Here is a 23,827-nt window from a genome sequence, read left to right as displayed (position 1 = left end):
CAGCCGGTGTTAAATCATGTTGTGTTACTTTCTATGATGAAGAGTCAGAGTGCAACAGTGACTTGACCTGACAGCTGGTGTTAAATCATGTTGTGTTACTTTCTATGATGAAGAGTCAGAGTGCAACAGTGACTTGACCTGACAGCCGGTGTTAAATCCTACAAAATGAACATCGAAAAGTAGACAGCAGAAAAAAAGTCATGGAGTTCAGCAAGAGGGAGGCCAGGAGGGAACGCATGGGGTCGGTCTTGAGTCTTTTCTCATATAAATGCATAATCTACGTTTATTATTATTCTACAGGCTGCATTCAATAATATATTATGATCGATTGTTTTCCCCCCTCCAAATGATTAATACCGTTAATTGAGCAGCCCTTGTGTGTTTGTGTTTGTGTGTGTGTGTGTGTGTGTGTGTGTGTGTGTGTGTGTGTGTGTGTGTGTGCGCGTGCGTGCGTGTGTGTGTGTGTGTGTGTGTGTGTGTGTGTGTCTGTGTCTGTGTGTGTCTGTGTGTCTGTGTGTGTGTGTGTGTGTGTGTGTGTGTGTGTGTGTGTGTGTGTGTGTGTGTGTGTGTGTGTGTGTGTGTGTGTGTGTGTGTGTGTGTGTGTGTGTGTGTGTGTAAAAATGCTGCTTAGTGTTCCTTTAAATGTCCATGTTTCCATTATCAAAGATAATCTGCTGGTCTGACTTTGTGTATTCCTCCAGGGTGGACCATGGTGGAGAGAGGCTGAAGGAATGTAAGTGTGTATTTTTTGTAGTTCTTCCAAATAAAATCCCATAGTTACATTCTGTTTAGATTTATTTGACTAAATGTCCTCATTTTCCAAAATTTCCCCAAGCCCATCAAACATCCATACTCCACTCTCTCAACATCCACTGTCCCAGCTAACCAACCTGCATGCCATCGCCACCTCACCTCCACACACACACACACACACACACACACACACACACACACACACACACACACACACACACACACACACACACACACATGCAGATCTTCATTCTCTTGCCTCAGCCGCCATCCCGGGCCCCCACCTCAACTCATCACTTCTATTCATAGGACAGTACCTTACAGAAACAGTTTCATGTGGACCCCGAGATGTTTTGGGTTGAAGGGGAAAAAGGCCTCTGTAGCAACTGGCTACAGGTGATGATCATTCCTCTTCCTCTGTTCTGCGGCGTAACTTATTGGCAGTAAAACAACAACAACTCCTCAAAAATGTGACTTGACGCAAATGACGTGAACAGCGCGAGTATAATTTAATGTACAGTAGATGTAGAGATAATAGGAGAGAATGAAAGCTATTAATAAGTATATGCACTACATTCTTTCCTTGGGCTAACTTGTAGTCACTGAAATCCCAGTGAAACAATTTACTATTTTTTTTGTTGCGGACTCCCCTGCGACCCCTCGTCAAGCTGTATATGAGTATACAGGACTAGCTGCTGCCGGCAAGGCTCCAAGTCAAGACGGACACATAAGTATATTTAAACCTTTAGTGCTGATGTAACTGGCAATAAAACAGCAATAGAGAGGTCTTGTGTCAGTTAATTTACTATGTCAAATTAGCTACTGTAGCTCAAGTGTGTGTGTGTGTGTGTGTGTGTGTGTGTGTGTGTGTGTGTGTGTGTGTGTGTGTGTGACAGCTTGTGCAGATGTCTCGGTGATACGTCCTTTGAGCCTCAGTCTCCTCCAACACTTTTCGTGAGACACCTGTCGCAACACGTTCTCACTCTAAGCACGTAGCATATTGACGCTTTGTCCCGTCCCTTGTGCGTCGCTTGCTACTAACATGGTACCCTTGAGCGACCCATGAAACGACTTGGGCTTTCCGACTAAACTCAATGTAAACCCATGGAAGTCATCTTTGATGCTTATGGCAACTGCTCCCCCATTAGCCTAACTGCTCCCCTATTAGTCAACTGCAAAACAAATCACAACAATCTAATTTCTTTAGTTTTTCACACTTTTTCACATCAAAAGTTCGTTTTTCAAGATTTCATTGATAACAGTAATGTACAGTTTGCTGACGTCACCTTGTACTATCATATTTCTACCCCATTTCAACCAATCATATCACGAAATGCAGCTGTCAATCAAATCTTCATTTCTGGATAATCTTCTCTTCCAAATGAAGTCGAAAATGGCGCCTATAGTGCCTGTCATCTGCCAGAATTCCTATCCCATAAACTAACTACTAACTTGGCCAATTGTTAGAAACATGAACAAAAAACAAAAAGTATAATCTCTAAGAATGCAAAGAAATGTAACTGGCTCGTTAAAATGCGCATTCCAGGGATATCGTATCGTTACAGCAGCGATAATGGCGCGCGCATCTGAGAGCTTGGTTGTCAGGGGTCGCACTTCGGAGATTCCAGGCCGACGTGCTGCACTCTCCGCTCGGCAACACGAAGGCTCTTCCGGAGGGGAGCGCCACAACACACTGAATCCCACTCGATTTGGAGACGGAACACGCCAGGATTGTCCAAAGCCCAATCCAGTCCCCAGAATTGAACCTATTGAAACCTACTGATCACAGGACAGCTAACCACGGTATCTGAACCAGCTATTCTGGACAGATAATTAATTAACAATACGTATGTAATTATTATTGGGAATAGTTGTAGGAAATGCCTTCTGTAGCACATATGACAGGCTAGTAGCCTATTTGTTACAATAGGCTAAACTTCTCTCTTACACTACTTTTCTACTTATCTACTTTGTAATTTTGTGGGGTTTTCATGTGCCAACATGCAATTTATCATTCTCTCATCATCAACCACAATATGTAGCCTAATTATTATTAATACATATATGAACAGGAAACATGCTTTCTGTGCCACTTATGGCACTCAGCTATTTCAAATAATAAATATTCACGTTTTGACCAGTCAAACTGTCAGGCTTGGAGCCGGAAAAACCCAGAAGCAGACAGACAACCAGGTAAGTGTCAAAAAGTGAACAGTGTTTATTAATGGATCAAGGCGGGGGCACTCCGTGTGCTCAGTGGGGGAACAGGCAAGCAGGCAGAGGATCCTGGAAACACAGAGGAAAGATGGATCAGGCAGGCAGGCAAAACAGGTAGGCAAAAAGGTTTCTCGTCAAAGTGTAAAAGAAGATTAGAACTCGTAGCGATGCTCAACTGGCTGAGTACAAACCGTGAATGGCAATGTTCCAGCATGGACTGACAGGCCGAGGCAGTACTTGTAGGGCCGTGCTGATTGGTGGTGATTGCACACTGATGCTGGCCAGGTGTGTGGAGCCTGTGGAGCCTCCCACTGGTGGCGTCATAGGCAGAGTCACAGGTGGAGTTGTGACACAAACAGCCTAAACATAATCTGGCCCCCATGAGGTCTTATTTGAACAAATCCGGCCCACTACCTAATATGAGTCTGGCACCCCTGGTTAGAGTAACGGAAAGCGTAGCTAAATGTTATCTGCAGTGTTGTGCAAGTTCACACTTCACAAGAGCTAGCTCAAAGTTCAGCTCACGCAGATGAAAATGAACTAGTTCGCCTTCATAGTTCACAATTTTGAACTTGAAAATAATGAGAATGAGACAAGCAGAGACAGAAACAGCACAGCGAAATTACAGCAAAACCGCTTAATTACAACATGCATGTAAACACAATGGTTATCGAGGTAGGAAGAGAGCCAGAAAAAGAACAATAGGAGCATAGTTAACTCCTGCAGGTGTGAATGATGCTCACATACGCTCATGGATTTGCAAAAGTGTAATGTGTAACTGTAATCTGATTACAGTAACTAAGTAACACGTTACTGTAATCTGATTACAGTTACTAAGTAACACCTTACTACCCAACACTGGTGGGAACATAGGGCTGTGGGCATCTTCATGTACTGTAACTAAAATTGTAAACAAAAAACAACAAAAAACAAAAGATGGATTCGCCCAGGTCAACTGCTGACTTACAGGTGACTACATCAGGCAGTTGTGATGTCATCAGTGATGTCACTCGAGCAATTGTGTTCTTCTTAGGGCGCTTTCACACCTACCTCGTTTGGTCCGGACTTTCGGACTTTCCAGTTTGATCTGAACCAAAATGACAGGTCTGAAACCTCCCCCGGACCACGGTGCGGACCAAACGCCCGGTCCTTGGTCCGATGAAAAGAGGTGGTCTCGGTCTGGATCAAACTGCACCATTGTGTGGTTCGCTTGCAGTGTGAAAGCATTTTTGGGATAGTTTGGACTTTCGGACCAAATACAGGAAAGTTTAGTTTAACGAGGCTATTGTCAGAGAAACAATGAAAAATGAGCCACTGTAGCACATGGTGGGAGGAGGAGAGCACGTTTTTAATTGAAATATCCGACGATGTTGTAAAAACTCAAAAGGGGAAACATTCCAACACTTAAGCGTTAGGTAGACTATTTTCAGAGAGGATGAGAGTGAGAGAGGACATCCTACTGTAGGCTATGAGAGGAGGGAAGAGCTGAAGATAAAGAAATTACTTGCCTTTTTTATCATATTGCATCACTGTAAGAAGCAAACACACAGACACAAACTAGTCCCTTAATTAATATCACACACAGCGCAGGCAGACAGACACACCACCACCTCCCTCAACAGGCAGGGTTGATTGACAGGTGTTCCAGCAGGCTAAAGGTGGATCTTTTATGGAGATATAAGCTGCAGCTTATTGTTATTGTCTCTCCTAACGACTCCTAATTAGCCCCTTATTGGCTGTAGGCCTATCGTTGCCGACAATGAAGGCAACATTGTTAAACTGACAGATTTATGAATGAAGTTTGGTGTAACATGCACTCCATGCAAGGGACAACGCTCCCCGTGCGGCTGGCATTCTTTGTTCAGCTTTGGATGGCAGCAGTAGCCTATAGAGGCTAATAGCCTGGTCATGAAATGACTTGAAATGAGTGGTGTGAGTCAACCTCCAAAACTCTGTTTCAAATGACAAAGGAAATACCCCCCCCCCCCCGAAACCAACAAACCCATCAAAACATCACATTCACAACAAGCCAACATCAGACATCACGATCTACAAACCAATCAATGTCAAGTATAGTGAGACACAGTTCACACAGGTTTGTTATATCATCTTACAAAGTCAGAAGAATAAATACTCAGTATAACTGAATATTAAGTAGAAATACTTTACTTCCCATGTATGTTGATACCCCCCCTACCAATGAGACAACCCAGTCCTCCTCCCAACTGAAGCCCTGTCTCTCCACCCCCTCTACCAATGATACAGTCCAGTCCTGCTCCCAACTGAAGCCCTGTGTCTCCACCCCCTCTACCAATGAGACAGTCCAGTCCTGCTCCCAACTGAAGCCCTGTGTCTCCACCCCCTCTACCAATGAGACAGTCCAGTCCTCCTCCCAACTGAAGCCCTGTCTCTCCACCCCCTCTACCAATGAGACAGTCCAGTCCTCCTCCCAACTGAAGGCCTGTCTCTCCACCCCCTCTACCAATGAGACAGTCCAGTCCTGCTCCCAACTGAAGCCCTGTGTCTCCACCCCCTGTACCAATGAGACAGTCCAGTCCTCCTCCCAACTGAAGCCCTGTCTCTCCACCCCCTCTACCAATGAGACAGTCCAGTCCTCCTCCCAACTGAAGCCCTGTCTCTCCACCCCCTCTACCAATGAGACAGTCCAGTCCTGCTCCCAACTGAAGCCCTGTCTCTCCACCCCCTCTACCAATGAGACAGTCCAGTCCTGCTTCCAACTGAAGCCCTGTGTCTCCACCCCCTCTACCAATGAGACAGTCCAGTCCTCCTCCCAACTGAAGCCCTGTCTCTCCACCCCCTCTACCAATGAGACAGTCCAGTCCTGCTCCCAACTGAAGCCATGTGTCTCCATCCCCTCTACCATTGAGACAGTCCAGCCCTGCTCCCAACTGAAGCCCTGTCTCTCCACCCCCCCTACCATTGAGACAGTCCAGTCCTGCTCCCAACTGAAGGAGGTGAGCAGCATTGTGTTGGATGACATGTCAATTGGCATAATTGCAGGGGGTCTGTTGGATTATTATGATTATCATTATTGTTATTATTATTATTGTTGTTGTTGTTGATACTATTACTACTATTATTGTTATTGTTATTATCATTATTATGAAATATATATTATATTTAAAATCCTTTTCAATTGAAATAATTCAAACTACTTATTTTTTCCACATAATGATCATTATATGAAACTGAAACAGCCTATAGTCTGTCTGTATTGGTTGATTGATTGATTGATTGAATGATTGATTTATTGATTGATTGATTTATTGATTGATTGATTGATCAACAACATCCAAGGGATATACATATAAAGGTGTAAACACTTATTTCCAACATCGTCCCTGGTCTGGTCTTAAAAACAGGGCAAAACAATAACATCACAGCATCATAAACAACAGAACTGAACAGTGAAGAATGAGCTGCCCTCTGCATGGTGTGGAAGACAGACTGGGAGGCAGAACACGTTTCTGTTGTGGGCATTTGGGGAGGCAGCTAGGCTGAGTTCCAGTAAAAATATAAGATATTTGAATATCTCGCTCAATATACAGTAAACGTGATATAGAGTAAAACAAACTATTTTGTCCCTAACAAGTCTTGAGAGATTAGTTGGAGTGAAATGCTATATGGTCTCTCTTGAGCATTTTATGAAATGTCTATGGAAAAATAAATGGCGGATCATGGCAAACCCTGAAGAGCGCGTGACTTTGGCACTCTATTGCATCGATGAAGTGTTTCGAGGACATTCAAACTATGGACAACATGGATAATTTTATTTTCTAAATTTGAAGCTACTCGAGGGGACATTTAAAGGGGATCAGGCTAGAAGTTGTTAAAGGGCCCATATTTTGCTAATATAATGTATTATTTTATTGTTGGCCTCCACTAGAGTAGCTTATTGCATCATTCATAGTTAAAAAAAACTAATTGTTTATCTTGTACTGGCTCTCACGGCGCCCTTCAGTTCACCCTCTGTCTGAAACGCTCTGTTTTAGTCTTCTTCTGCGTTTTGTGGCAGGGAATTTTCGTCTTCTTCTGCGTTTTCCTGCGGCAGGGAATAAACCCGCACGTCGTTTCCAGTCTTCCTCCTTCCTCCACGTTATAGCCAGATGCAAAGCTACAATATCTGTCATCCGTCTCTCTGTCTGTGTCTGTCTGTCTGTCTGTCTGTCTGTCTGTCTGTCTGTCTGTCTGTCTGTCTGTCTGTCTGTCTGTCTATCTATGTGATAGATAGATAGATAGATAGATAGATAGATAGATAGATAGATAGATAGATAGATAGATAGATAGATAGATAGATAGATAGATTGTTTGATAGATTGTTTGATAGATTGTTTGATAGATTGTTTGATAGATAGATAGATTTTTTTTATTTGATTTGATTTGATTTATTATGGATATACAAGACAATCAATCCAAGGGATAAAAGCATGCAAAAGTGCAAACACTTATTTCCAGCACGGTCCCTGGTCTTATAAAAACAAGACATACGAAAACATACAACAATAAGGGAGCAATACAAATCAAACAATGATAAAAAGTTTGATAGAAAATGGACAGATAAAAGTCAATAAGAAGACATTACAAATCAATCAATAATAAGAATTAGAAAAATAGTAATATAAGTCAATTAAAAAGCAATACAAAGTAACAAAATGGGAGAACTATATAAAACAGGGAGACACTACAGAGGCACCTTATCCAACAGCCATGTTCTAGTTTTATTTTTTTAACTATGCAGGATGCGAGCAGATTTGATGTGCAAGTCTAGGCAATTCCACTTGTAGGAAAAGGTAGGCTACCTTTGCCAAAAAGATTTTTGAACCAATACAAACACAGGTTAGCAACACTGGATCTAGTAAAAACAGCTTCCCAGCTTCCCTATGAGCTTCCCTGACATGAGTAAAATACTTATCTAAGAACTCAGGGACAGCCATAAATGATCTTGTGGACCATGCAAGTCTAGAAAGGGTGACCCTTGCCTCCACTGGAAGCCAGTTGAGAATTTGAAAATGGCTCCTACCAATGTGCGACCGAGGGCTCAGTTTCAATATTACCCTCATCAATTTATTCTAGGCAGTCTGAAGCCTGTTTTTAAGACATTTTGTCAAACTTTCGAACCAAGAAGTACATGCAAGCAAAGTCAAGGTGACACAGAATCAACGAGTTGGACAGGAGTAGCATTGAATCTCAGTCAAGATACTTAGCCATTCTGGCCAAGAATTTTGTTAAAGAGGATACCCTACCTATAACTTTGTTGGCCATGCTCTTTCCATCAAGGATGCATCCTAGGTATTTGACTGAAGTTTTAGCTGTGACTGTCGCCTCATTCAAAGTAATTTTAAGATCAGGGGCTTTGTCTAGTTTGACCTTGGTACCTAAAATAATTGCCTCAGTTTTCCCGAGGTGCATAACAGAATAACATAGTCATGCATAACAGAAACAGCGATCTCTGCTTTGGGTACTAAATTTGGTAGTTGTAAAACAATTATATCAACGAGCAACGGATTGATGAAAAATCTGACTTGGACGTAACAAGCAAGCTATCAATTGATATATCAACATCCCCTAACGCAGACCTGGGCAAGTGGCAGCTCGCGGGCGCCACCTGTGTGGCCCGCGCTGGAATTGCAAAAAAAAATGTTTTTTTTTTTTTTTTACACTGCACCTGAACGCAACATGCAAGATACCCGCTGCAAATGTTCATGTCATTCTGGCCAATACTCCACTTCTGTTATAACATTTCAGTAGGGATGTCACAATATTTCGTCCCACGAAATTTTGCGATACTAAAGTCCCACGAAATTGCGACGATATCGTGGAGATGAAAAACTATATCCCGAGAAAAAGAACCTCTGAACATGCTGCACTGACGGGCCGGCACTGATCTGTATTCTCTATCTTTATCATTGCTTTGCTTGAAATGGGGACTAAACCGACGTTCATTAAATAACCGATAAGATTAAATGCGCTATTTATAGACTAATGCATTGCTGGCGAAGTTTGCGCAACACAATTCACATTTCCCTGTGCGGTTATCCCAATGCGGACCGCGTGTTTCAGTGGATGACAGCAGCGCACTGGCTGTGTGTCTGCCGCCTGCACTGTCAGAGGCGCAGACGGACACTCTGACAGGGAGACCCCGCCGGTCCGTGGCAGGCGAGATGTCTCCCCTCATCTCTAAAGACTAGGGGCTCTATCGTTGCATCGGCCTATGAACTGCGCCCAACACCAGACGCAGCCCAGAGTAGTGGGTGTTGGTATCGGCGCTACACGCAGCCTTAAGCATTACAACCACGCCTTTTAAGCCTAAAATTATGCACTATCTGCTCATTGGGGAAGTGCAGTAAACGAATCACATGCTTCACTTTTCAGCTCCAATTCCACAGAGCGATCCAGTCCGGCTTCAGAAAAGCAGAGGGCTCTGATCTCCCCCCCTCCCTTTTATCCCCTCTGTCTGTCTCCATATATAGGCTATTATTCCATATTATCCTCAAACCAATCTAACTCCAGTTTAAATACTGCAAGCATGTAAATACGCTACACTATAGCAAGATCAAAGTGAAAAGAATGTTCTAAACGCATCAGCTAGAAAAATATAGCCTACCTATGATGAGATTAATTAGATTGGTGAAAGTTTGTCCAGAATGATATCGTTTTGCTACCTTTTCTCCTCCCCTGCTGCACAGGTAGGATGATGCACATAAATATAGCCTACATTATGTAAAGTCATTGCATAAATGTGTTTTTATTGTAAAACTAAAATGTGAAGTAGAGCCAATTTATTGGAGCGGACATCACAGTAGGACATGACAGTAGAACCGCGTTACACTGTCACTCATCTAAATCATGTTAAATCTGCAAGGGATATATATAGCCCCAATATGACATATATGTTTCACATAGGGTGGTGTTTTCATTTTTTTTTTCGTTTTATTTGCTCCAATATTGAAATGTTCTACAATTGCAGGTTGTGTTCACATTACACATTATTTAGATCTACCTTTACATCTATTTCGGTTCATTTGGTTGCTATTTATTAGCTAAATGGAATAGCCCAATGCATGCTGGGAGATTTCACATGCGTGGCTGTTGCAGGGACGCCAGGCAGTGAATGTTTGGCCAGAATGATCTCGTTTTCTCTCGCCTTCACTGCACAGGTAGGATGATGCAACACCCTCTGAATGTCACGGGCTCAAAACTGTCATGTTAGAAAAAACTGTCATGTTGTTATACTATGTACGGTATAACAACTTCTTTTTTCTATCGGACTTGTGTTGTGTCTGTCTGAGCGAGGGAGTCAGAGAAAGAGAGAACCGGCGAACTTTTTTTCAAGCAGTCGTATTGTGCCTGTCAGACTGATGAGCAAGAGAGAGGGAGTGACACAGAGAAGGGTGACAGAGGAGAGGCAGAGGAGCGCTCCGCGAACTGGCGCACTGAATAGGCCTGGTTTTCAAAAGCGCAAAGCGCTAAATTAACGCCAGGGGGGAAGATATCATTAGGCCGGTATTTAAGGCCCAAACGCCCATTCTCGCCCATTCTGGGACTGCGCCACGCCTATTTCGCGTAAAGCGCATTTCGGGGCCTAAAGCCATGTTGCTATCTTCCCGAGGCAGGCGCAAGGCACGTTTTTTTGCGTTTAAGGCCAGTTTTTGCGCCGAAGGCCTGTGGGAGAATAGGGCTCTAGACCTACAGTAGTCTGAAATGAACTAGTTTGTGCCATTGTTTCCACGGGCACAACATGTCGGGTAAGCAGTTAATAGTATAGCCTACAAATTAATCTCGCTCTGAATGCGTCTAATGTGCACATAATAGGCTATCTGTCATAATGTTTTTATTTACTCATGCCAAATACAATTTAACAAACAACTATATTACTCGTGAGTCGTGAAATATTTATGATCAAGATCATTCAGGAATTAATTTGAAACTTAAAATGAATACATCAAAGCAACAACACACTTTTTGTATAGTTTTAGGCTATAATGTATTTGCAATAATAATGTATGGTTGTGACAAAATCCCAAGAAACACCTGGGATTTTGAGCCTTGAGGCAACCCTCAAGGCCAGTGTGCCTAGTCGACAGACCATTTGGGAACGACTGGTATAGGGTGTGATGTGATGAGATAGATTTTTAGCTTAAGAAATGTGCTTTGAGTTGAAAATATCCTTTGCTTTTAGCAGGGAGCAACAAAGACAACAGATAAAGAGAAGCTGTTGGAAACACTGGATGGTTTGAGTGATGAAGAGTTCAAGAGCTTCAAATGGTTCCTGCAGCAGGATGACATCCTGGAAGGTCTCCCAGTCATCAAAAAGAGCCGACTGGAGAAGGCAGACAGGCAGGACACAGTGGACCAGGTGGTGCAGACCTACAACCAACGCTCTCTGAAGGTGACCAAGAAGATTCTGATGAAGATGAAGAGGAATGATCTAGTGCACAGGTTGTCAAACAGCAGCTCAGGACCCAAAGGTAACTCATGAGGAGATGAAAATATAAACCTGTGAAAAACAGAAATGACACAGGTGACTCATACGTTTATAATTCAGTTTATACATAACGTTTATAAATGTCACTTTATGTCTGGTGGTGTGGCTGCTTAGCAGGTGTCTTGTCTTTACCCACCTGCTAAGCAGCCACACCACCAGACACAAAGTGACATTTCTGTCCTGTGCATCTCTGTACACGCGTACGGAAACACACTGTATCTGGCACGAGAGATTTCTGTCAGTGCACACGCCTCGTAGAAGAACTGTATTTATTTAGGACAAAATACTGAAAACAATTCAATGGGCCATTTAAAAAAGATTGAACCCAAAGAGAGGACTGCACCACAGTGTTTTTCTTGCATCAGAAACCAACAATAAAGCTGGAGGGCTGATGATGTCACACAGAGGAACATACACACTGTAGAGGAGAGGAAGGATGATGACGTCACACAGAGGAACATACATACTGTAGAGGAGAGGAAGGCTTATGATGTCACATAGAGGAACATACATACTGTAGAGGAGAGGAAGGCTGATGATGTCACACAGAGGAACATACACACTGTAGAGGAGAGGAAGGCTGATGATGTCACACAGGAACATACATACTGTAGAGGAGAGGAAGGCTGATGATGTCACACAGAGGAACATACATACTGTAGAGGAGAGGAAGGCTGATGATGTCACACAGAGGAACATACATACTGTAGAGGAGAGGAAGGCTGATGATGTCACACAGGAACATACATACTGTAGAGGAGAGGAAGGCTGATGATGTCACACAGAGGAACATACACACTGTAGAGGAGAGGAAGGCTGATGATGTCACACAGAGGAACATACATACTGTAGAGGAGATGAAGGCTGATGATGTCACACAGGAACATACACACTGTAGAGGAGAGGAAGGCTGATGATGTCACACAGAGGAACATACACACTGTAGAGGAGAGAAAGGCTGATGATGTCACACAGAGGAACATACATACTGTAGAGGAGAGGAAGGCTGATGATGTCACACAGAGGAACATACATACTGTAGAGGAGAGGAAGGCTGATGATGTCACACAGAGGAATATACATACTGTAGAGGAGAGGAAGGCTGATGATGTCACACAGGAACATACATACTGTAGAGGAGAGGAAGGCTGATGATGTCACACACATGAACATACATACTGTAGAGAAGAGAGGAAGGATGATGATGTCACACAGAGGAACATACATACTGTAGAGGAGAGGAAGGCTGATGATGTCACACAGAGGAACTTACACACTGTAGAGGAGAGGAAGGCTGATGATGTCACACACATGAACATACATACTGTAGAGGAGAGGAAGGATGATGATGTCACACAGAGGAACATACATACTGTAGAGGAGAGGAAGGCTGATGATGTCACACAGAGGAACATACATACTGTAGAGGAGAGGAAGGCTGATGATGTCACACAGAGTTGGAAGACCAACAAACAAAAAGCAGCTGACCTACAGAGAGAGGGAGAGAGAGATAGAGAGGAGGGGGGAGAGAGAGAGGGAGAGAGATGACAGTTGTTTTTCTTCTTTTATATTTGATTTCCACTGTATTTCATTAAACTATTGAACAGACAGTATTGCAGCAGTAACATTGGGTAGCATTATGCTCTTAAGACATATTGAGTCATATCAATAGGAATATGAGCCAGAAAGAGAGAGAACTCACATTTGTTTCCCTACTTATATCTAGGGCCATATGATTTCTGCAAAACTAAAAATGGACGGAATCCTGGAATTTGGTGATAAAAATGTAATCAACTAAAATATGGAATATTGCAGAATTTTCCATAATTTGGCTGAAATTGATGAAAAGTAGGTCTAATTATCATAATCAAAAGTAGACCTAATCACTGTAGTAACCCAAATGAGTTCATAGTTGTAAAATAAGCCTATCGAGAAATAATTCTGTGTTGGATTGGGGTGTTTTGAGAGAGGGGGGGGGGGGGGGGGGGGTCGTTGTGTGGGGGGGTGTTGTGTGGGACCCTTAAAGCAGCTACGAGCAAGATTTTCGATTGTTATTAAACAGTCTAAATTTAATATCGATGCCTCACATCTTACCTCTAATAGTAGACGAGACCAATGCCGAGTAGTCTCGCTTGAACCCGGAGTGAATCGGCCAGTGTTGTCTTGATGATTAGTCTGTCTGCGGCCGGGGCAGATCAGGACGTGAAATGAAACGGTTTGCGGCAGCTACTTCGGCCATAACCACAAAATAACAAAATTACTTCCAAACAAACTGTTAGAATATAACGAGAGATGTTCGCGAGAGTAGCAAGCCCCTGGATGTAGCGAGCATGGCGTTCTTCTTGTTTATGGTCTGTTGCTAGGCAGAGCGAAACGGTTGAAGGCAGGCAGCTGCCATAAACCGTTTCGTTTCACTTCCTGGTCTATCCGGCACGCCGGAAGACAGACACAGACTCTATAATCATCAAGAGAGCAATCTCCGATTCACACGGCTTTGGTCTCAGCTACTATCATAGGTAAGATGTGATGCATCAATATTACATTGAGACTGTTTAATAACGATCAAAAATCTTGCTCGTAGCTGCTTTAAGTCACCTCACAAGGTTTTCAGCTGGGGAAACAAGAGGCTGTCTGAGAGAGCCAGGCCCAAGTCATCAGGAAGAAAGAAACATCGACCCTAACCGCTAAATTCTGTCTGTGGTCCTTCCTGTGCTGCACTCCCTCTCTCTGCCCCCCCTCTCTTTCTCTGTCTGTGGTCCTTTCTGTGCTGCACTCCCTCTCTCTGCACCCCCTCTTTCTCTGTCTGTGGTCCTTTCTGTGCTGCACTCCCTCTCTCTGCCCCCCCTCTCTTTCTCTGTCTGTGGTCCTTTCTGTGCTGCACTCCTGCCCCCCTCTCTTTCTCTGTCTGTGGTCCTTTCTGTGCTGCACTCCCTCTCTCTGCCCCCCCCTCTTTCTCTGTCTGTGGTCCTTTCTGTGCTGCACTCCCTCTCTCTGCCCCCCCTCTTTCTCGGTCTGTGGTCCTTTCTGTGCTGCACACCCTCTCTCTGCACCCCCTCTTTCTCTGTCTGTGGTCCTTTCTGTGCTGCACTCCCTCTCTCTGCCCCCCCTCTTTCTCTGTCTGTGGTCCTTTCTGTGCTGCACTCCCTCTCTCTGCCCCCCCCTCTTTCTCTGTCTGTGGTCCTTTCTGTGCTGCACTTCCTCTCTCTGCCCCCCCTCTCTTTCTCTGTCTGTGGTCCTTTCTGTGCTGCACTCCTGCCCCCCTCTCTTTCTCTGTCTGTGGTCCTTTCTGTGCTGCACTCCCTCTCTCTGTCCCCCCTCTTTCTCTGTCTGTGGTCCTTTCTGTGCTGCACTCCCTCTCTCTGCCCCCCCCTCTTTCTCTGTCTGTGGTCCTTTCTGTGCTGCACTCCCTCTCTCTGCCCCCCCTCTTTCTCTGTCTGTGGTCCTTTCTGTGCTGCACTTCCTCTCTCTGCCCCCCCTCTCTTTCTCTGTCTGTGGTCCTTTCTGTGCTGCACTCCCTCTCTCTGCACCCCCTCTTTCTCTGTCTGTGGTCCTTTCTGTGCTGCACTCCCTCTCTCTGCCCCCCCTCTCTTTCTCTGTCTGTGGTCCTTTCTGTGCTGCACTCCTGCCCCCCTCTCTTTCTCTGTCTGTGGTCCTTTCTGTGCTGCACTCCCTCTCTCTGCCCCCCCCTCTTTCTCTGTCTGTGGTCCTTTCTGTGCTGCACTCCCTCTCTCTGCCCCCCCTCTTTCTCGGTCTGTGGTCCTTTCTGTGCTGCACACCCTCTCTCTGCACCCCCTCTTTCTCTGTCTGTGGTCCTTTCTGTGCTGCACTCCCTCTCTCTGCCCCCCCTCTTTCTCTGTCTGTGGTCCTTTCTGTGCTGCACTCCCTCTCTCTGCCCCCCCCTCTTTCTCTGTCTGTGGTCCTTTCTGTGCTGCACTTCCTCTCTCTGCCCCCCCTCTCTTTCTCTGTCTGTGGTCCTTTCTGTGCTGCACTCCTGCCCCCCTCTCTTTCTCTGTCTGTGGTCCTTTCTGTGCTGCACTCCCTCTCTCTGTCCCCCCTCTTTCTCTGTCTGTGGTCCTTTCTGTGCTGCACTCCCTCTCTCTGCCCCCCCCTCTTTCTCTGTCTGTGGTCCTTTCTGTGCTGCACTCCCTCTCTCTGCCCCCCCTCTTTCTCTGTCTGTGGTCCTTTCTGTGCTGCACTTCCTCTCTCTGCCCCCCCTCTCTTTCTCTGTCTGTGGTCCTTTCTGTGCTGCACTCCCTCTCTCTGCCCCCCCTCTTTCTCGGTCTATGGTCCTTTCTGTGCTGCACACCCTCTCTCTGCCCCCCCCCTCCCCTCTTTCTCTGTCTGTGGTCCTGAAGACTACTTCTATCATTGTGAGAACCAACTTGAATTTTAAATCTTGGCCAGTCCTCTGTGAATAAAGTAGATGTTCCTGATGAGGTTACTGTAGAAGTAAGAAGTCCGTCATCAAATTATTTCAGCGCTAATCAACATTTCTCTCTCTGTATTTCTGCAGCCAAAGTGACCACCAAATTGGGCCTACCTGCACCTGATTCCGGCATTGGTGAGTGGATTTCTTTTTTGTGAACATTGGAAACTGCACATTGTAGCAGTTACAGTTTTTTTTTCAATTTGAAGTTATTTATATATGACAACTGCCTGGAAATTCTCTTTTTCTTCAGCTGAATATACTGTATAGGCCTAGACCTGTCAGAAAACCTAGCCTGGTATTGTGTTGTGTCCCTGTACCTATTTTCTGATTACTGTCACTACATGAGGAACACAGAAGTATGGTATGTCTACCGTCTGAGAAAGATACATTTATCATGTATTTTACTACATGAGGAACACAGAAGTTATGGAGAGCCGGGACTGCCGTATCAACAAATAAATAAATAAATGAGCAGATAAATACATATATATGTATCATAAATATATGTAGAAATAAATGTAGATGACATAAATGTATATATATGTGTATTTTCCTATTTTTGTACGTTTTATATATTTATTTAATGATTTATTTGTGTATTTATACATTTATACATTTATTTATACATTTATACATTTATTTATACATTTATACATTTATACATTTATTTATAAATTTATTTATTTATTTATTTATTTATGGCATTTATTTATGTCTGTTTTATTTTATTTATGTCTGTTTTATTTACCTCCCATTTATTTCTGTGCCTTGTATTTAGTGATGTCTCCTTTGTATTTAGTGATGCGTCCTTGCTTCCTTTCCTTTTCTGTATGCATTTCTGCCTACTCAATGCAAATTAGGGGGGCGGCCCTGTGCATTTATGCCTGCTCAATGCAGATTAGGGGGCTGGCCGTCATGGGCTCAAGTCTTTGCCTATTGGCTCGAATGCACATTGTCCTATCTGCTCCAAACTTGTCATGCATGATAAGTGTCCATGCCTGAAGATATCTGCACATCAATATCCATTTACACTCATAGCGCCACCTACTGGCAACAGGAAATGACATGTTTTACACTTACATGAACTGCTCAGAGTGGGTTGAACACATCCACCTCGGATGTGGTCAGAAAATCCTTTACCACCCAATGCAGCTTCATTTTGACGATTATGAGTGCTCATTGACTGGCGTGGGCGTGGCGCCATGGCGAATGTTGATGTTTCGCCGTCACACAGGAAGTTGGAGTAACTTCATTGTAGATTGTCCAATCTGCTCCACACTTGTCATGCATGATAACTGTACATGCCTGAACACATCTAGATGTCAATATCCATTTATAGTCATAGCGCCCCCTACTGGCAACACAGAAAGTGCTTTGTAACTTGGCCCTACATGCTCACACGTGCACCAAACTTCACATGTTTGATGAGCATCCCAGCCTGAAGACATCTAGATGACCATTTGGAGTGATAGGCAGAGCATCCCCTACTGGCCACGCAGAAAGCGGTTTGTAACTCGGCCGTACATGGTCACACCCGCAACGAACTTCACATGTTTCATGAGCATCCCAGACTTCACACATGTACATGCCAATATAGCATTATAGGCAGAGCGCCTCCTACTGGCAACACATGAAGTTGATTGTAACTCAACTGAACGTTGTGCTATCTGCTCCAAACTTGTCGTGCATGATAAGTGTCCATGCCTGAAGATATCTGCAGATCAATATTCAGTGATAGTTACAGCGCCACCTACTGGCAAAAGGAAATGACACAAGTTTTACACGTACATGAACTGCTCATAGTGGGTTGACCACATCCACCTCAGATGTGGTCAGAAAAGCCTCAAGCTCTCGATTAACCTTCATTGTGAGGATTATGGGTAAGACATTGATATGTCAATATCCATTTATAGTCATAGCACCCCCTACTGCCAACACATAAATCGTTTTGTAACTCGGCAGTACATGGTCCCCCGCGCACCAAAATACACATGTTTGATGACCATCCCAGCCTGAAGACATCTAGATGAACATTTTGAGTGATAGGCAGAGCGCCCCCTTCTGGCCACACAGGGAGTTGGAGTAACTCCATTGTAGATTGTCCAATCTGCTCCAAACTTGTCATGCATGATCAGTGTACATACCTGAAGACATCTAGATGTCAACATCCATTTATAGTCATAGCGCCCCCTACTGCCAACACAGACAGTGGTTTGTAACTCGGCCCTACATGCTCACACGCGCACCAAACGTCACATGTTTGATGAACATCCCAGCCTGAAGACATCTATAGGACCATTTGGAGTTAGTGGCAGAGCGCCCCCTACTGACCACACAGGAAGTTAGAATAACTCCATTGTAGATTGTCCAATCTGCTCCAAACTTGTCATGCATGATAAGTGTCCATGCCTCAAGCCATCTATATGTCAATATCCATTTATAGTCATAGCGACCCCTACTGGCAACAAAGAAAGTGGTTTGTAACTTGGCCCTACATGCTCACACGCGCACCAAACGTCACATGTTTGATGAGCATCCCAGCCTGAAGACATCTATAGGACCATTTGGAGTTAGAGGTAGAGCGCCCCCTACTGGCCACAGAGGAAGTTAGAGTAACTCCATTGTAGATTGTCCAATCTGCTCCAAACTTGTCATGCATGATAAGTGTCCATGCCTCAAGCCATCTATATGTCAATATCCATTTATAGTCATAGTGCCCCCTACTGGCAACAAAGAAAGTGGTTTGTAACTTGGCCCTACATGCTCACACGTGCACCAACTTCACATGTTTGATGAGCATCCCAGCCTGAAGACATCTAGATGACCATTTGGAGTTAGAGGCAGAGCGCCCCCTACTGGCCACACAGGAAGTTGGAGTAACTTTATTGTAGATTGTCCAATCTGCTCCAAACGTGTCATGCATGATAAGTGTCCATGCCTGTACACATCTATATGTCAATATCCATTTATAGTCATAGCGCCCCCTACTGGCAACACAGAAAGTGGTTTGCAACTCGCCCCTACATGCTCACACGCGCACCAAACTTCACATGTTTGATGACCATCCCAGCCTGAATACATCTAGATGACAATTTGGAGTGATAGGCAGAGCGCCCCCTACTGGCCACACAGAAAGCGGTTTGTAACTCGGCCGTACGTAGTCACACCCGCAACAAACTTCACATGTTTGATGACCATCCCAGACTTCACACATGTACATGCCAATAGAGCATTATAGGCAGAGCGCCCCCTATTGGCAACAGGAAATGACATATTTTACACTTACATGAACTGCTCATTGTCCCAGCCTGAAGACATCTATATGTCAATATCCATTTATAGTCATAGCGCCCCCTACTGCCAACACAGACAGTGGTTTGTAACTCGGCCCTACACGGTCCCACGCGCACCAAAATTCACATGTTTGATGACCATCCCAGCCTGAACACATCTACATGACCATGTGGAGTGATAGGCAGAGTGCCCCCTAGTTGCCAGTAGGGGGCGCTATGACTCTAAATGGATATTGACATATAGATGTCTTCAGGCTGGGACACGTATGAAGCACGTGCAGTTTGGCAGAGATTGGACAATCTCCAATAGAGTTACTCCAACTTCCTGTGTGACGGCGAAACATCAACGTTCGCCATGGCGCCACGCCCACGCCGGTCAATGAGCACTCATAATCATCACAATGAAGCTGCATTGGGTGGTAAAGGATTTTCTGACCACATCCGAGGTGGATGTGTTCAACCCACTCTGAGCAGTTCTTGTAAGTGAAAAAACATGTAATTTCCTGTTGCCAGTAGGTGGCGCTATGACTGTAAATGGTTATTGACATATAGATGTCTTCAGGCATGGACAGTTATCATGCATGACAAGTTTGGAGCAGATAGGACAATGTGCATTCGAGTGACAGCGACTTCGTGTGTCATGGCGAGACATCGATCTTCGCCGCGTAGCCACGCCCACGCCGTCCATGGTAAATGCAAACTTTTAATAGCTTTTCATCATTGGGGTCTCTTCTATCTGCTGTGCAAGTTTGAGGGTGATCTGATGAACCCCTTAGGAGGAGTTCGTTAAAGTCTGACCCCTGGAAATGGGTGAAATGTCTGAAATATTGCACAGTAAATTCAAAATGGCTGACTTCCGGTTGGGTGTGGATCCTGGCACCAAGAGACTTTTCCCTTAGTCTGGCCATTATGTGCCCTGCAATTTTCGTAGCTGTAGGGGAAACTTAGCGCGAGGGCTATTCCGTTTATAGATTGTAGGAGGCGCTATGGAGGCATTTAGCCACGCCCCTGGCCAAAAACCTTGACGGATGTGCAAAGTTTGGCCACATTTTGTGCATGTTTAGGCCCTCGAAAATGCGCGCAAAGTGTAAGTATAATAAGAATATAGCCGCAAGCGGCGTGCGGGGTCCAAGCATCCGGTGACATGGGGGATATATGAGACATAATAAACAAAAAATAAGGCACATTTATTCAGAGTTGGTATGTGCACAAGTAAACAAAGTTTGGTTGAGATCCGGTGACCTCACGGTTTCCAAGCAGTAGTAGTAGTAGCCTAGTAGTAGCAGTAGTAGGAATAGTAGTGTTGGTAGTAGTGGGACTGGTAGCAGTAGTAGCAGCAGTAGTTGTAATTGACCAGTTAATGAGTTGTGGGCAATTTAGTGTCGGGGTGTGTTTCATTAAAAGATTTATGATTTCAAAACTGTGTGATTTGGCCAAATGGTCTAGGAGGAGTTCACAAAAGTAGGTTTTTGATCAAATTCAAAATGGCGGAAAATCTAGGCACACGTAAATGGGCGGGGCCTATATAGATAGATGCATATTGATCCAAGGAATCCCTTAGAAGTGAAATTTTGAGTATAGGACACACGGTTCAGAAGATATGGAGCATAACGCAAAATGGTCTGTTATAGCGCCACCATCTGGCCGGTATTGGTCATTTTTTGTTTCTGAGTAGTGAGGCACATTTCCAATCTATGTGCCCAGTCTGGCTATGCTGAGCATTACAGTTTCTGCTGTTGTTACGGCCTTCAAAGTATGTCAACAAATGGCTCAACAGAAGACCAAAACATATTAAGGACGCCAGACAAGGTTGCAAATTTGTAAATAATATTTATTTAAATAAACCCAAAAATATTCAAAGTCACAAATTTGGGCCATTGAAGCCAGTATAAACCTATAAACAAGAAAAGTTAAACTATAACTAAACCGAAAACAGGACTACCGGGGACTCTAGCCTAAACTAAAATAACAAAGGAAAGTTACCACTGGAGAGGAGAGATTCCTCTCCAGGAGCTGCTGTGGGCTGTGTGGGTCAGAGAGAGATCTGCCTGCTCTCTACTCCAGCCTCCATTTAACCTTAACCAGGGCTGATCAACTCCAGGTGTTCCTGCTCAGGTGATTAGAGCAGAAACCCCAGAGGGAGGGGGAGAGAGAGAGAGTAGATGAGATCAGAGAGAGAGAAGAAGAGGAGGAGGAGGGTGGCTGGTCACATAACAGCTGTACATACAGTTTTACCGGAGAAGAATAAAAAAAAAAAAAAAAAAATCAGAACAGATACAAACTTTGTGCTTGGACCCCTAATAATCGGAACAATTACAATAGGGATCCATGCACTTCGTGCTTGGACCCCTAATAATAATCCTTTGGAATACAATAGGGCCTTTGCCAACCGGCCATGCCGGTGCTCGGGCCCTAATTAAAGCTGCAGGCAGCGTCGTGGGCCCTCGCACCCGCCGTGCGTCGGGGTTCGGAGCAGATAGGACAACGTTCAGTCGAGTTACAATCAACTCCCTGTGTTGCCGATAGGGGGCGCTCTCCCTATAATGGTATATCGTGTGTACGTGCGTGAAGTCTGGGATGCTCACCAAACATGTGAAGTTGGGTGTGGGTGTGACTGTGTACGGCCGAGTTACAAACCGCTTTCTGTGTGGCCACTAGGGGGCGCTCTGCCTATCACTCCAATTTGTCATCTAGATGTGTTCAGGCTGGGATGGTCATCAAACATGTGGATGTAGGCGCGCGTGGGACTGTGTAGGGCCGAGTTACAAACCGCTTTCTGTGTCGCCAGTAGGGGGTGCTATGCCTATAAATGGCTATTGACATATAGATGTCTTACTCATAATCCTCACAATGAAGGGTAATCGAGGGGTTAAGGCTTTTCTGACCACATGTGAGGTGGAGGTGGTCAACCCACTATGAGCAGTTCATGTAAGTGTAAAATATGTCATTTCCTGTTCCTATAACTGAATATTAATCAGCGGATATCTTCAGGCATAGACACTTATCATGCACGACAAGTTTGGATCAGATAGGACAACGTTCAGTTGAGTTACAATCAACTTCCTGTGTTGCCAATAGGGTGCGCTCTGCCTATAATGGTATATTGGCATTAGGGATGTCAACGGTTAACCGTTAATCGATTAACCGTCACTAACGTCGTTGTTCGGTTATTGCTGTCGGTCTATCAGTTAATATTAAAAAAAAAAAAAAAAATCTAACACAAAAAGAATTTATGTTGAAATATTGATGCTTTTTGTTAATGCTTGTTAATGCTTTTTGTGTTAGAAATTCTAACACAAAAAGCATTAACATTTCAGCATCTAAATAGACACGCCTTGTTTGGGCATGAGCTCATTGAGTAAATAGACAAAAAAAAAAAAAAATGGAATTAACCGATAGGTTAATCGATTATTAGCGTCGGTTAATCGAAAGTCAAATTAACCGAAAATTGACATCCCTAATTGGCATGTACATGTGTGAAGTCTGGGATGGTCATCAAACATCTGAAGTTTGGTGCGTGTGTGAGCATGTAGGGGCGAGTTACAAACCACTTTCTGTGTTGCCAACTTGCCAGTAGGGGGCGCTATGACTATAAATGGATATTGACATATAGATGTGTACAGGCATAGACACGTATCATGCATGACACGTTTGGAGCAGATTGGACAATCTACAATGAAGTTACTCCAACTTCGTGTGTGGCCAGTAGGGCTGGGTATCGTTCAAAAAAATTTGATATCGATACCGTTTCGATACTTGGATTTCGATACCGGTTCCTGAACGATACTTTTTTCGATACCAATTTTTTGAAAAATCCATTTTAACAAAAATAAAACTGCATTACACATTGAAATTATTTTACAAATGTTTAGTTTTCCCCCCATCTTAAGTTTTACAGCAGAAAAAAATAAAACCTACTGTATTTAACATAACTTTAAGTTCTCTAAACGTATTGCCGTCCCTACAAAAAATATTGGGAGTACTACAAAGGAAAGAAATGTAAAACAAATAAATCAGTGGAATAGTTTTCAGTGCAAAACAGAGAGTTGCAAATGGCTCCACTTCATGCATGGAAGACTAGTTGAGCATTGACTAGCCTATCAATATAGCCAATGGTACAAAGTGAATATCATTTATATTCAACAAACTATCATGACATCAGCGTTTGTTAACGAGTTGCTAAAAATACATAATGGGCGATAACTGCCCGTTTGCACATAACGTTAACGCTAATTAATTAAACATTAACGCTAGCGTTGCAGATCAGTGTTTAATGCTCACTGCTGCAACAGAACGTCATTCTTGTCAAATCTGACGAGACAGCTCCACTTCATGCATTCACTGACTAGCCAATCAATATAAATGAATCGCATTTACATTCAACAAACTATCATGACATCAGCGTTTGTTAACGAGTTGCTAAAAATACACAATGCCCGCTTGCGCATAACGTTACGGCGGCAATTAATTAAACGATCTGCTAGCTACAACTCACAGCCAGATGCATGGATTTGTCAGACTGAGGGATCTGATAACCGCTAACTTGCGGTAAGCTGACCCACCTCTCAATTATTTCTCTTGTCTGTGGAAACCAGTCTGTGTTGTTTCTGTTTCTTTTCCTGCTTTTCA

General features: G+C 44.0%; 1 protein-coding gene across 1 annotated transcript in view; it reads left to right on the top strand.

Annotated features, from left to right (window-relative positions):
* The window catches only part of LOC310775858 (uncharacterized protein), a 63,570-nt gene that overhangs the window by 13,359 nt on the left and 26,384 nt on the right, over positions 1–23,827 (top strand). Inside the window, exons 7-11 of the mRNA XM_083635985.1 lie at positions 702–733; positions 5,236–5,429; positions 5,688–5,945; positions 11,171–11,459; positions 15,990–16,037. Of these exons, the coding sequence (XP_083492111.1) occupies positions 702–733; positions 5,236–5,429; positions 5,688–5,945; positions 11,171–11,459; positions 15,990–16,037 (821 nt within the window). The remainder of the gene's footprint in view (positions 1–701; positions 734–5,235; positions 5,430–5,687; positions 5,946–11,170; positions 11,460–15,989; positions 16,038–23,827) is intronic.

The sequence above is a fragment of the Poromitra crassiceps genome (assembly GCF_964638095.1).
Source record: "Poromitra crassiceps genome assembly, chromosome: 4".
NCBI lineage: Eukaryota > Metazoa > Chordata > Actinopteri > Beryciformes > Melamphaidae > Poromitra > Poromitra crassiceps.
The sequence above is the reverse complement of the archived record's forward strand: the minus strand, read 5'-3'. Positions and strand labels throughout refer to the sequence as shown.